General features: G+C 45.0%; 1 protein-coding gene across 3 annotated transcripts in view; it reads left to right on the top strand.

The window, feature by feature from the left end:
- Positions 1-12,981, top strand: part of LOC111975653 (ecotropic viral integration site 5 protein homolog) — a 68,602-nt gene that overhangs the window by 31,672 nt on the left and 23,949 nt on the right. For all 3 annotated transcript variants that reach the window (XM_024004139.2, XM_024004137.2, XM_024004136.2), the window contains 3 exons: positions 7,665-7,886; positions 12,115-12,189; positions 12,684-12,809. In XM_024004139.2, coding sequence (XP_023859907.1) covers positions 7,665-7,886; positions 12,115-12,189; positions 12,684-12,809 — 423 coding nt within the window. The remainder of the gene's footprint in view (positions 1-7,664; positions 7,887-12,114; positions 12,190-12,683; positions 12,810-12,981) is intronic.

The following is a 12,981-nucleotide window of genomic DNA, read 5'->3' as shown; positions in this document are numbered from 1 at the left end:
CCCCTTCGCCCTAAACCCATTACCCCTTCCCTTGGCCCTACCATTAACCCCTTCCTCGTAACTTACGCTGCCCTAACCATTACCCCTTCCTCTTGGCCCTAACCATACCCATCTCCTTGGCCCTAACCATGACAACTACCCCTTCCCCCTTAGCCCTAACCATTACCCCTTCCTCTTGGCCCTAACCATTACCCCTTCCTCTGGCCCTAACCATTACCCTTCCCCTTGGCCTAAACATTACCCCTTCCCTCTTGGCCTAACCATACCCTTCCCTTGGCCCTAACCATACCCCTTCCCCCTTAGCCCTAACCATTACCCCTTCCTGCCTAAACCATACCTCCCTTGGCCTAACCATTACCCTTCCCCTTGGCCCTAACCATTACCCCTTCCTCCTTAGCCCTGCCTAACCATTACCCATCCCCTTGGCCCTAACCATTACCCCTTCCCTTGCCCTAACCATTACCCTTCCCTTAGCCCTAAACATAACCCATCCCCCTTGGCCCTAACCATTACCCTTCCCCCTAACCATACCCCTTCCCTAACCATTACCCCTTCCCTTGGCCCTAACCATACCCCTTCCCTTGGCCCTAACCATTACCCCTTCCTTTGGCCCTAACCATTACCCCATCCCCTTGGCCCTAACCATATACCCATCCCTTGGCCCTAACCATTACCCCATCCTTGGCCAACCATTACCCCCATCCTGGCCCTAACCATTACCCTCCATCCCCTTGGCCCTAACCATTACCCCATCCCCTTGGCCCTACATTACCCATCCCCTCACTAACCATTACCCCATCCCTTGGCCCTAACCATTACCCCTTCCCCTTGGCCTAACCATAACCCCATCCCCTTGGCCCTAACCATTACCCCATCCCCTTGGCCCTAACCATTACCCCATCCCCTTGGCCCTAACATAACCCCATCCCCTTGGCCCTAACCATAACCCTTCCTCTTGGCCTAACCATTACCCTTCCCTTAGCCCTAACCATAACCCATCCCCTTGGCCCTAACCATAACCCCTTCTCTTGCCCTACCACCATTACCCCTTCCCCTTGGCCCTAATCCCTTGACCCTAAACCTAACCCCTTCCCCTAGGCCCTAAACCTATAGGTGAGAGACTATTGGTGAGTCTCAATCTGTGCTCGATTCCTCTCATCCTCGCCTGAATATTTCAGAGAATAGTGAATAATACAAGGTTCCTATCTTCGCTTACTAGCTAGCTATAAGTTGCACAAATATTTGTAATCAATGAAGTTAGTGAATACATTTTGTACAGTACAGCAGTCTCTTTGTTTCCTGGTATTGATACTATACAGGCGCAGTTCAGGGGTATTTCCCCAAGGCCAGCTACGTCTCTCACTGACCCTTACTACTGTTGTCTTGATTTTACCGTGTGAACCCTGTTCAAAATGTAGCCTTCTTAGTGCTCACTGCCAACTGATGGTGTCTCTCTAGTCGCTCAGGGGGAAGTCTGATTACCCATGTCAATGACATCTGAATCAGCCAATCGGGGCGTGTTTCCAGTGTTAACTCGAAATGACACAACGAGAAGGTTCCAGTTTAACAAAGTTTACTATATGAACACACTACAAGGTAGCCATTTCACTCAAGGCTAGGTCCATCAACGACTAGACTTCCTGCGCATGCGCACTCTTGACTGAGTGATAGCCCCGTAATAACAGAAATATAGGGATACTTAAAACATGAACTTAACATCCAGGACCAAGAGTATCGCTTCCAACACACCGACAGCATCAATGCATTTTGGTACACCAGAATTTCAATTCATTTCCAATGAAACGCGGCGTTTGCCTTGCAGCATTGCGTTGCAGAGGCAGTTGCAGTGCATTCGGTGTGATGTATACGCTGGATTTATCGAATGAATGCGTCAAACTGTATGCGTAGACGGCTTAACAGAAATGGTAGCAGAAGTTGAATGTTTAACTTTTATTGCATACATATCCAGATGAGGCTGCGTACTATTTTGTGCAATGACGCTGTCGGTGTGTTCGAATCGTAAGCCTGGTCACAGACAAAAAAGCTAATGGTAAATCTGAGGTGCTGTTATGCATTAGTTTTGCATTGTATGTTAAAGTGGTGGAGAACCTTCCACTGGACCTCGGCTGCGTGACTAGGGCTGTTACGGTGACCGAATTACCACCACAACGGCGGTCACGAGTCATGAAGACGGTCAATTCCGAATGACCGTTTTGTCACAGTAATTAGGCTTCTCCAAGCTCTGATGCTGCTGATGGGTATTAGTAGCCTACCAAACTTGCTAAAACTGCCTGGTACCCAGCAATATATTGTCCCTCTAATCACTCTGACATCAATGCAAATGTAATAAAAAATCTAATCAAACACTTAATGAGAGATCATGTGCTTATGTTGCACAACATTTCTAAAGGCTTTGCAATTGCGTGAGAACAGAGTGATGGCCTCTACTAAATAGAGGAGCATCCCATCAGCTTTTAATAGGCTAGGCCTACTAAACTCAGCAAAAAAAGAAACGTCCTCTCACTGTCGACCGCGTTTATTTTCAGCAAACCTAAAGTAAATATTTGTATGAACATAATATTCAACAACTGAGACAAACTGAACAAGTTCCACAGACGTGACTAWCAAATGGAATAATGTGTCTCTGAACAAAGGCGAGGTCAAAATCAAAAGTAACAGTCAGTATCTGGTGTGGCCACCAGCTGCATTAAGTACTGCAGTGCATCTCCTCCTCATGGACTGCACCAGATTTGCCAGTTCTTGCTGTGAGATGTTAACCCACTCTTCCAAGGCACCTGCAAGTTTCCAGACATTTCTGGGGGAATGGCCCTAGCCCTCACCCTCCAATCCAACAGGTCCGAGACGAGCTCAATGGGATTGAGGTTCGGGCTCTTCGCTGGCCATGGCAGAACACTGCCATTCCTGTCTTGCAGGAAATCACGCACAGAACGAGCAGTATGGCTGGTGGCATTGTCATTCTGGAGGGTCATGTCAGGATGAGCCTGCAGGAAGGGTACCACATGAGGGAGGAGGATGTCTTCCCTGTAACGCACAGCGTTGAGATTGCCTGCAATGACAACAAGCTCAGTCCGATGATGCTGGGACACACCGCCCCAGACCATGACGGACCCTCCCCCTCCAAATCGATCCCGCTCCAGAGTACAGGCCTCAGTGTACCGCTCATTCCTTCGACGATAAACACGAATCTGACCATCNGCTCCAGAGTACAGGCCTCAGTGTACCGCTCATTCCTTCGACGATAAACACGAATCTGACCATCACCCCTGGTGAGACACAACCGTGACTCGTCAGTGAAGAGCACTTTTTGCCAGTGCTGTCTGGTCCAGCGACGGTGGGTTTATGCCCATAGGCGACGTTGTTGCCGGTGATGTCTGGTGAGGACCTGCCTTACAACAGGGCTACATGCCCTCAGTCCAGCCTCTCTCAGCCTTATTGCAGACAGTCTGAGCACTGATGGAGGAATTGTGCGTTCCTGGTGTAACTCGGGCAGTTGTTGCCATTCTGTACCTGTCCCGCAGGTGTGATGTTCGGATGTACTGATCCTGCGCAAGTGTTATACGTGGTCTGCCACTGCGAGGACGATTAACTGTCCGCCTTGTCTCCCTGTAGCGCTGTCTTAGGCGTCTCACGGTACGGACATTGCAATTTCTTACCCTGGCCACATCTGCAGTCCTCATCCTTCCTTGCAGCATGCCTAAGGCACGTTCACGCAGATGAGCAAGGACCCTGGGCATCTTTCTTTTGGTGTTTTTCAGTCAGTAGAAAGACCTCTTTAGTGTCCTAACTTTTCATAACTGTGACCTTAATTGCCTACCGTCTGTAAGCTGTTAGTGTCTTAATGACTGTTCCACAGGTGCATGTTCATTAATTGTTTATGGTTCATTGAACAAGCATGGGGAACAGTGTTTAAACCCTTTACAATGAAGATCTGTGAAGTTATTTGGATTTTTACGAATTATCTTTGAAAGACAGGATCCTGAAAAAGGGACGTTTCTTTTTTTTGCTGAGTTCATATTTACTTCTCAACTTTCCTAATATTAAGCACATCGTTTATCTTTACAGCAGGAATATAGCCTACCTGGCTGGCATGAAAATGAACCACGGGAAAAACGTCCTCCATTCGCTATTTAAGTGCGTAGATGACATGTAATTTTCACCTGCACCTGTTTCAAGATACATGGATGATAATGGTCCATTCAACAACAAAAAAACTCACACATATATTATTTAGTATATGTAAAGACAAGATTAAATCAAGAATAGTCTAATGGTGACAATATTAGCCTATTACTTGTAAATTATATATTACCACTTGTGAATGATGCCAGTGTAAGGCAAGAAACGATGACTTTTTTGTGTGCAACTTTTTCTAATTATAGTCGCACACCTCATGTAGCCTAGCGCATACGCCTATATGTTTTGATACGGTTTGTATCAACTAAAGTTGCCAAATAACTTCTTAAAATGAAGCTCATTAATCTGCTTTACAAGGGGTGTAGAGCCTAACTGGCATACTTAAGCAGTGTGTGAGTTTCAAGTTTGGGGAAGATCATTTTCACCATAAAAATTCACCTTTATAATAAAAGCATTACATGCATAATCGCATTTGTGGTCACTTTTGATCAGGCTGTTTTCCCGCTAATGGAACATTTGCGCTTATAGCCAGCCTACTGCCGTGTGCACATTGCTGCGCTTATAATGTGAAAAAATAGCCTATTCGTTTATCAACATTTTTAAGCTAAATGTTCTGATCTGTTCCGTCAGCCTCATTGCATAAAAAGTGTTTTTTGATGCTAGTGGTTATATTAATTTGAGATCTATCGCATCCCACAACTGTTCCACACTATGTTTGGAATATTTCTTTCTCGCACAGAAGGAAAAGTTGACCAATAGAATAGATCAACTTTTGTACTAAGGGGGATAGTAGATTGACATTTAAAACCTTTTTTTTTATTTAACCTTTATTTAACTTAGCAAGTCAGTTAAGAACAAATTTTTATTTACAATGACATACAAATCCGGACAACACTGGGCCAATTGTGCGCCGCCCTATGGGACTCCCAATCTCGGCTGGATGTGATACAACCTGGATTCGAACCAGGTACTACATCTTGGGCTGAGATGCAGTGCCTTAGACCGCTGCGCCACCTGGGAGCCCGACATAGGCTAATGCTTTTGCTGTTCGTTAGGCCCACTCATCTTGTTGGCTGATGAAAAGTAAATGTGGACAGTTCTCCCAATACCTTCAATATGCACCTCGGAATTGGATAAGAACGTGCGCAGTTGCGCCCCCGATGTCTGTCTTCACTTGTAGCCTGTGAGAAAGACCCGATCAGGTGATGGAGAGCCATTTGAGTGAGAGGAGCTGCAGCGTACTGAGCACTCAGGGAGAAGGTAATTATAATTATTATATTTAGCCCAAGGGCGCAATGACCACTGGCTGCAAAAGGCATGGATTGTTTTAGGGGGCATTACGGCCACACAAAGAGGATGCTGGCGTGAAATTTTAGGCATTATCAAGTGCTTGTCAAATTGTGAATAGGAGATTGAAGTGTGTACAGCTAAGCAGAGCTCATGCCTTTTCATGTGACTTTTTTCAAATAATCATTAGTCACAGCATGCAAAACATATAGCCCAACGTTTGTAGAGCAACTAAAGTTACATTAATAACTCTAAATTAAGCATATAGGAGTACCTATTTCTTAGTTAGCCGCTCAACACAGAAAAGCCGCGTGTGCACACTCCCTCAATGGTTGGAGAAAAATATTCAGCTTTGTTCAATTGAATTCTTCAGACTATAAAAGTAATGCCACGGAATTCTAAGCAAATCTTGTCTGCTAAATGCACTAGTGTAGCCACAGCCATATGGCATAGTTAGATCAGGACCTGACTTAAGAACAAGTCTTCTGAAATAGACTACATTTTCTTCATATCATGTTTCTTTAGACCTGTCTAAAATAAATAATGGATTTATTGTTAATGTGTAGGCTATATTACATGTATTTATACAACTTTTTTAAAATGTAGACGTTGCAAAGGTCTGCATCAGTGGATTGAAGGCTATGTGTGGAAGCCAGGAGATTATAAATGTTTGTTAATTAACGGTCAATTACCGTGAGACCAGCAGTTATTTGCTTGACAATCACCGGCTGACGAAATTTTGTGACCGCCACAGCCCTATAAATGACAATAGTATTTCACAATTTTTCCAGAGAAGAGGCCTTAGCTACATCACCTCCATGTAACCTGACTGTTGCAAGACTGCATCCTAGTCATGTTATTAATCATCATGTTGAGCTCCTCAACAAATAGATTGCTCAGTTGACATTGCTCTCTCCTGTTGACCTAGTTTAGTGTGTTTCAACTTGCAAGGCAGGATGATACTACTACGTGGACTACTTTTATGTTGTATCAGCAAAATTGACATTCTCAATTTAACGTACTAGCGACGAATTCAATGCATCATATTCCCCCTTTTCCACTAGGGTGCTCCAGAAAAAAAGATAAGCCTCTTAACAATGAGCCTGTCCTTGGATGCGTTCCAACTGGTACCCTATGCCCTACATACTGCATTACTTTTGACCAGAGCCCTAGATGGGGAATAGGGTGCCATTTGGGACTTAACATTGAGTGAACACCAACCATAGACTGAGTAATGTAGTGACAGGCAGAGTAATGGGAGCAGGTCATTTTACAGGCGTAATTGCAGCTGTATGCGTTATTCATGTGTTTCCTCTTGCATGTGTGTGTGAGTATTATCCAGTGGAGGGATTGTGTGTGTGTGTGTGTGTGTGTGTGTGTGTGTGTGTGTCCTGTCTCTTATACACATCTAGATGTGTATAAGAGACAGGTGTGTGTGTTTCCATTACAAGGCTGGGACTGTCAAGACTGACCTCAGAGAGAGAGAAAGATCCCCTGACCCCACACTCTCGAAAGCTTGCACGCACACATACTCGCACACAAAAACAACACATAGCCTACACTAACACACACTCCCTCCAGCACCACTGGTCAGTGTTCCCCCTCTGCAGAGGAAATGTCTTAATCAAGTCACCTCGGCAGTAATTTACAAGAACATTTCGCTCTGCACAATGCCTCGCTGACTAGATTATATTTAGTGGTGGAAAATGTTATTAGAATGACTGACTGGGGTACATGCTGTGCTGTGGAGAAAACACACTGGAGCATAGCAGCACACAGACACATGATTTGCTCTGAACACCACATAGAATAAAACATTTTATGTGGATACCAGTATGTTCCTTGATATATAAACACACTCAGAAAACAAGGACTACATATTTTCCATCAGAGGCTGTTGTTACGTTAATGATTAGGAATAGACCAGTTCAGCGAAACTATTTATATACCTTGAAAGCGATCTATAGACAAGGTTGGGTAAACTGCAAACCACACTTCGGTTTGTCCACTGACACCAATTGGTAATATTAGCATTTTCAAAACAAAGTAAATGCTGATTATATGTTTTGTCCGTGCTATCCGGGTACCTTGATGTCCCTACCCCATTGAAGTTGAAATGTAAAATGGTTAAGGCTAAGGTTAGGTAAGGGTTATGGTTTAGGGTAGGAAGGTCCCAAGCATTCGGGATGGTATTGACCAATATTTTTCTTCTCTCCAAACAGGATCTGGTCAGAAAAGGGATCCCCCATCACTTCCGAGCAATAGTGTGGCAGTTGCTATGCAACGCCCAGAACATGCCTATCAAAGACCAGTACTCTGAGCTGCTGAAGATGACATCACCATGTGAGAAGCTGATTCGCCGGGACATTGCCCGGACGTATCCTGAGCATGACTTCTTTAAGGAGGACAGCTTGGGACAGGAAGTACTCTTCAATGTTATGAAGGTGAATGCTTCATAGGTTTGCAGAATTCCGAAAAAGTTCCCACTAGAGAATCTTCAAGTCTGGAACTCTTCAACCGGTATTTTTGAAAAGCCAAATAATTTTGGGAAAGTAACTGGAATTTTGCGACCCTGGTTCTTTGTCTGAAACCTTTACCCGCAACAGATTGCTTTACAGTGTGCTCTGGAGTTGGTTTAGCTCTTTAGCGCTGGCGCTTTCAGCACATACAGGTAACTGTCAAAATAATAATGAGTAGTCAATGAGGGATACATAGTATATTGAAAGCAGGTGCTTCCACACAGGTGTGATTCCTGAGTTAATTAAGCAATTAACATCACATGCTCAGGGTCATATGTAAAAATGCTGGGCACGCCATTATTTTGGTTACCGTGGCTGTGTCCCTATAGGATGACAATGCCCCCATCCACAGGGCACAAGTAATCACTGAATGGTTTGATGTGCATGAAAACGATGTAAACCATATGCCTTGGCCATCTGTCACCAGATCTCAACCCAGTTGAACACTTATGGGAAATTCTGGTGTGGCGTTTGAGACAGTGTTTTCCACAACCATCATCAGCACACAAAATTATAGAATGTCTTGTGGAAGAGTGCTGTCGCATCCCTCCAATAGAGTTCCAGACACTTGTAGAATCTTGAAGCTGTTCTGGCTCATGGGAAAGGTGGGATACATTCAGTTGCACAACTGAATGCATTCAACTGAAATGTGTCCTTCGCATTTAACCCAACCCCTCTGAATCAGAGAGGTGCAGGGGGCTGCCTTAATCGACATCCACATCATCGGTGCCCAGGGGATCAGTTGTTGTGGGGGTTAACTGCCTTGCTCAAGGGCAGAACAGCAGATACTGGCCCAACGCCCTATTAAGACACTTTATGATGTTTCCTTTATTTGGGCAGTTACCGGTGGGTGGGTAGGTGGGTGGATATACACTTAACTGGAATGAATTCTGGTCCCATCTTTCGACGCATCTTTCCTGTCTGTCTTCTACTATCTGTCCTATTAGCCTGGTCACAGATCTGTTTGTGCTCTTGGCGGGATAGCACAAACAGACTAGCACTCAGTTTACTGTCCTGTCAATAGAAGATGAAGAACAATATTGCGTTAGAGCTGATAATTTTATTTTTCTCATTAGCCAGAGGCAGAATTGTTCAAGAAAAGCTGTTTTAGCCTCCCGTGTGGCGCAGCGGTCTAAGGCACTGCATCGCAGTGCTAGAGTCGTCACTACAGTCCCGGGTTCGTTCCCAGGCAGTGTCACAACCGGCCGTGACCTGGAGTCCCATATGGCGGTGCACAATTGGCCCAGCGTCGTCCGGGTTAGGGGAGGGTTTGGCCGGGGGGCTTTACTTCGCTCATCGTGGTCTAGCGACTCCTTGTGGAGGGCCGGGTACCTGCAGGCTGACTTTGGTTGTCAGTTGAACAGTGTTACCTCCGACACATTGGTGCGGCTGGCTTCCGGGTTAAGTTGGCAGGTGTTAAGAAGTGTGGTTCGGCGGGTCAAGTTTTGGAGGATGCATGACTCGACCTTCTCCCGAAACCGTTGGGAAGTTGCAGCGATGAGACAAGATCGTAATTGAATATCACAAAATTGGGGGGAGAACCTTGTTATTTTTCACACGCGCTGAATACAACAGGTGTAGAACAACAGGTGTAGACAGTAAAATGCTTACATACAAGCACTTTCCCAATGATGCAGTTAAATAAGAAAGAAAATACGCTGTATATACATATGTGGACTCCCCTTCAAATGAGTGGATTCGGCTATTTCAGCCACACCCGTTGCATAAAATCCACGTTTCCAACAAGTCAGTTCGTTAAATGTGTGCCCCACTAGAGCTTCCCCAGTCAACTGTAAGTGCTGCTATTGTGAAGTGGAAGCGTCTAGGAGCAACAACGGCTCAGCCGTGAAGTGGTGGGCTACACAAGCTTACAGAACAATCGTCTGGTCTCGGTTGCAGCACTCACAAGTGTTAACTGTTCGTCGGGAGCTTCATGAAATGGTTTTCCATGGCTGAGCAGTCGCACACAAGCCTAAGATCACCATACGCAATGCCAAGCGCCGGCTGGAGTGGTGTAAAGTGCACTGCCATTGGACTCTGGAGCAGTGAAAACATATTCTCTGGAGTGATGAATCACGCTTTACCATCTGGCAGTCCGACGGACAAATTTGGGTTTGGTGGATGCCAGGAGAATGCTACCTGCCCCAATGCATAGTGCTTTAAACTTTTATTTTTTATTTCACCTTTATTTAACAAGGTAGGCTAGTTGAGAACGAGTTCCCATTTGCAACTGCAACCTGGCCAAGATAAAGCAAAGCAGTTCGACACMTACAACAACACAGAGTTACACATGGAATAAACAAACATACAAAAAATAATACAGTAGAAAAATCTATATACAGCATGTGCAAATGAGGTAGGATAAGAGAGGTAAGGCTATAGGCTATGGTGGCAAATTATTTACAATATAGCAATTAAACACTGGAATGGTAGGATGTGCAGAAGATGAATGTGCAAGTAGAGATACTGGGGTGCAAAGGAGCAAGATAAATAAATAAAAACAGTATGGGGCTGAGGTAGTTTGATGGGCTATTTACAGATGGGCTATGTACAGGTACAGTGATCTGTGAGCTGCTCTGACAGCTGGTGCTTAAAGCTAGTGAGGGAGATGGGAGTCTCCAGCTTTAGTGATTTTTGCAGTTCGTTCCAGTCATTGGCAGCAGAGAACTGGAAGGACAGGCGGCCAAAGGAAGAATTGGCTTTGGGGGTGACCAGTGAGATATACCTGCTGGACTGCGTGCTACGGGTGGGTGCTGCTATGGTGACCAGTGAGCTGAGATAAGGTGGGGCTTTACCTAGCAGAGACTTGTTGATGACCTGGAGCCAGTGGGTTTGGCGACAAGTATGAAGCGAGGGCCAGCCAACGAGAGCGTACAGGTCGCAGTGGTGTGTAGTATATGGGGCTTTGGTGACAAAACGGATGGCACTGTGATAGACTGCATCCAATTTTTTTGAGTAGAGTGTTAGAGGCTATTTTGTAAATGACATCGCCGAAGTCGAGGATCGGTAGGATGGTCAGTTTTACGAGGGAATGTTTGGCAGCGTGAGTGAAGGATGCGTTGTTTTGAAATAGGAAGCCGATTCTAGATTTAATTTTGGTTTGGAGATGTTTTAATGTGAGTCTGGAAGGAGAGTTTACAGTCTAACCAGACACCTAGGTATTTGTAGTTGTCCACATATTCTAAGTCAGAACCGCCCAGAGTAGTGATGCTGGACGGGCGGGCAGATGCGGGCAGTGATTGATTGAATAGCATGCATTTAGTTTTACTTGCATTTAAGAGCAGTTGGAGGCCACGGAAGGAGAGTTGTATGGCATTGAAGCTCGTCTGGAGGTTTGTTAACACAGTGTCCAAAGAAGGGCCAGAGATCTTAACGCTACAGCATACAATGACATTTTAGACGATTCTGTGCTTCCAAGTTTGTGGCAATAGTTTGGGGAAGGCCCTTTCCTGTTTCAGCATGGCAATGCCCGCATTCACAAAGCGAGGTCCATACAGAAATAGTTTGTCAAGATCGTTGTGAAAGAACTTGACTGGCCTGCACAGAGCCTTGACCTCAACCCCATCGACACCTTTGGGATGAATTGGAAGCCAGGCCTAATCACCGAACATCAGTGCCTGACCTCACTAATGCTCTTGTGGCTGAATGAAAGCAAGTCCACGCACCAATGTTCCAACATGTAGTGGAAAGCCTTCCCAGAAGAGTGGAGGCTGTCGTAGCAGCAAAGCGGGGACCAACTCCATATTAATGCCCATGATTTTGGAATGAGATGTTCTACGAGCTTGTGTCCACATACTTTTGGTCATGTAGTGTATATACAAAATAGTTCTCAATACAATGGGAGTTGTTCAGGGTGCAGATTTAAAATGGAGTCAGTAGCCCTGCTTGGTGCTGAATACAGGGCATGAATACAGCGCATAGTGTTGAGTCCACAGTTACACCTTGACCCTGGAAACCCTTAGCTGGACAGTTTGTCATGTAGACCCAGGCTGAGTCCCAAATGGCACTCTATTCCCTATATATTGCATAGCCTTTGGTCAAAAGTAGTGCACTATGTAGGGAATCGGGTGCCATTTGGGAATTGAGTTGCAGCCCCAAAGTTCTTGGCGCTCCTCTCTTGACCATGATCCGAGATCACTTCCTGTTGTTGCAGGCCTACTCTCTGGTGGACCGGGAGGTCGGCTACTGTCAGGGAAGTGCTTTCATCGTCGGACTGCTTCTCATGCAGGTAATGTCACCGTCTACCACACGCATACACACGCTGTCTACCCGATAGCCTCACTCACATAGAAAAACATGCTGTGTCATTGGTCACATGAAACTTGCCACTACACACATTGACAGACTCCTTATAGATCAGAGAACATTTTCTGAGAGAACTGTGTACTGAGAGTTGTGTTTTTCATGTAATTATCTTGTACTATGGTAGATATTTTGTATTGTGATGTGTGAAATGTGTATTTTATGTATATGAGGAAGACATGTTTTGTTGATGGTTTCATAAAATTGTTAAGTCTCTAAAGGCTGGTTTCCCCAGATACAGATTAAGCCTAGGCATGGACAAAAAAAACTCCATTGAAGGTAAATTTTAGTCCAGGACTGGGCTTAAAATGTGTCTGTCCTCTAGCCTAGATGGTGTGAGGAAGTATTTTGTTGAAGGTTAAATGAATCTGCTTGATGATCTCTAAGGGTTGTTTGGTGTGTGGGTGTCCCTGTCACTAGATGCCAGAAGAGGAGGCGTTCTGTGTGTTTGTGAAGCTGATGCAAGACTACAGACTGAGAGAACTGTTCAAGCCCAGTATGGCTGAGCTGGGTCTCTGCATGTATCAGTTTGAGTATATGATCCAGGTAAGACCTGGCATGGGTTTGGAACAAGATTGAATGACAAACCTTTACAGAGCATTATTGATGCACTGTTAGACTATCCTTATAACTCTGATTCACTGAGACAATATCATGAATAACAACTTTATATTTAATAATTTAGCAGGCACTCTTATCATAATTCAGTCAGTGTCAT

The sequence above is a fragment of the Salvelinus sp. IW2-2015 genome, linkage group LG16, assembly GCF_002910315.2.
Source record: "Salvelinus sp. IW2-2015 linkage group LG16, ASM291031v2, whole genome shotgun sequence".
Classification (NCBI taxonomy): Eukaryota; Metazoa; Chordata; class Actinopteri; order Salmoniformes; family Salmonidae; genus Salvelinus; species Salvelinus sp. IW2-2015.
The sequence above is the reverse complement of the archived record's forward strand: the minus strand, read 5'-3'. Positions and strand labels throughout refer to the sequence as shown.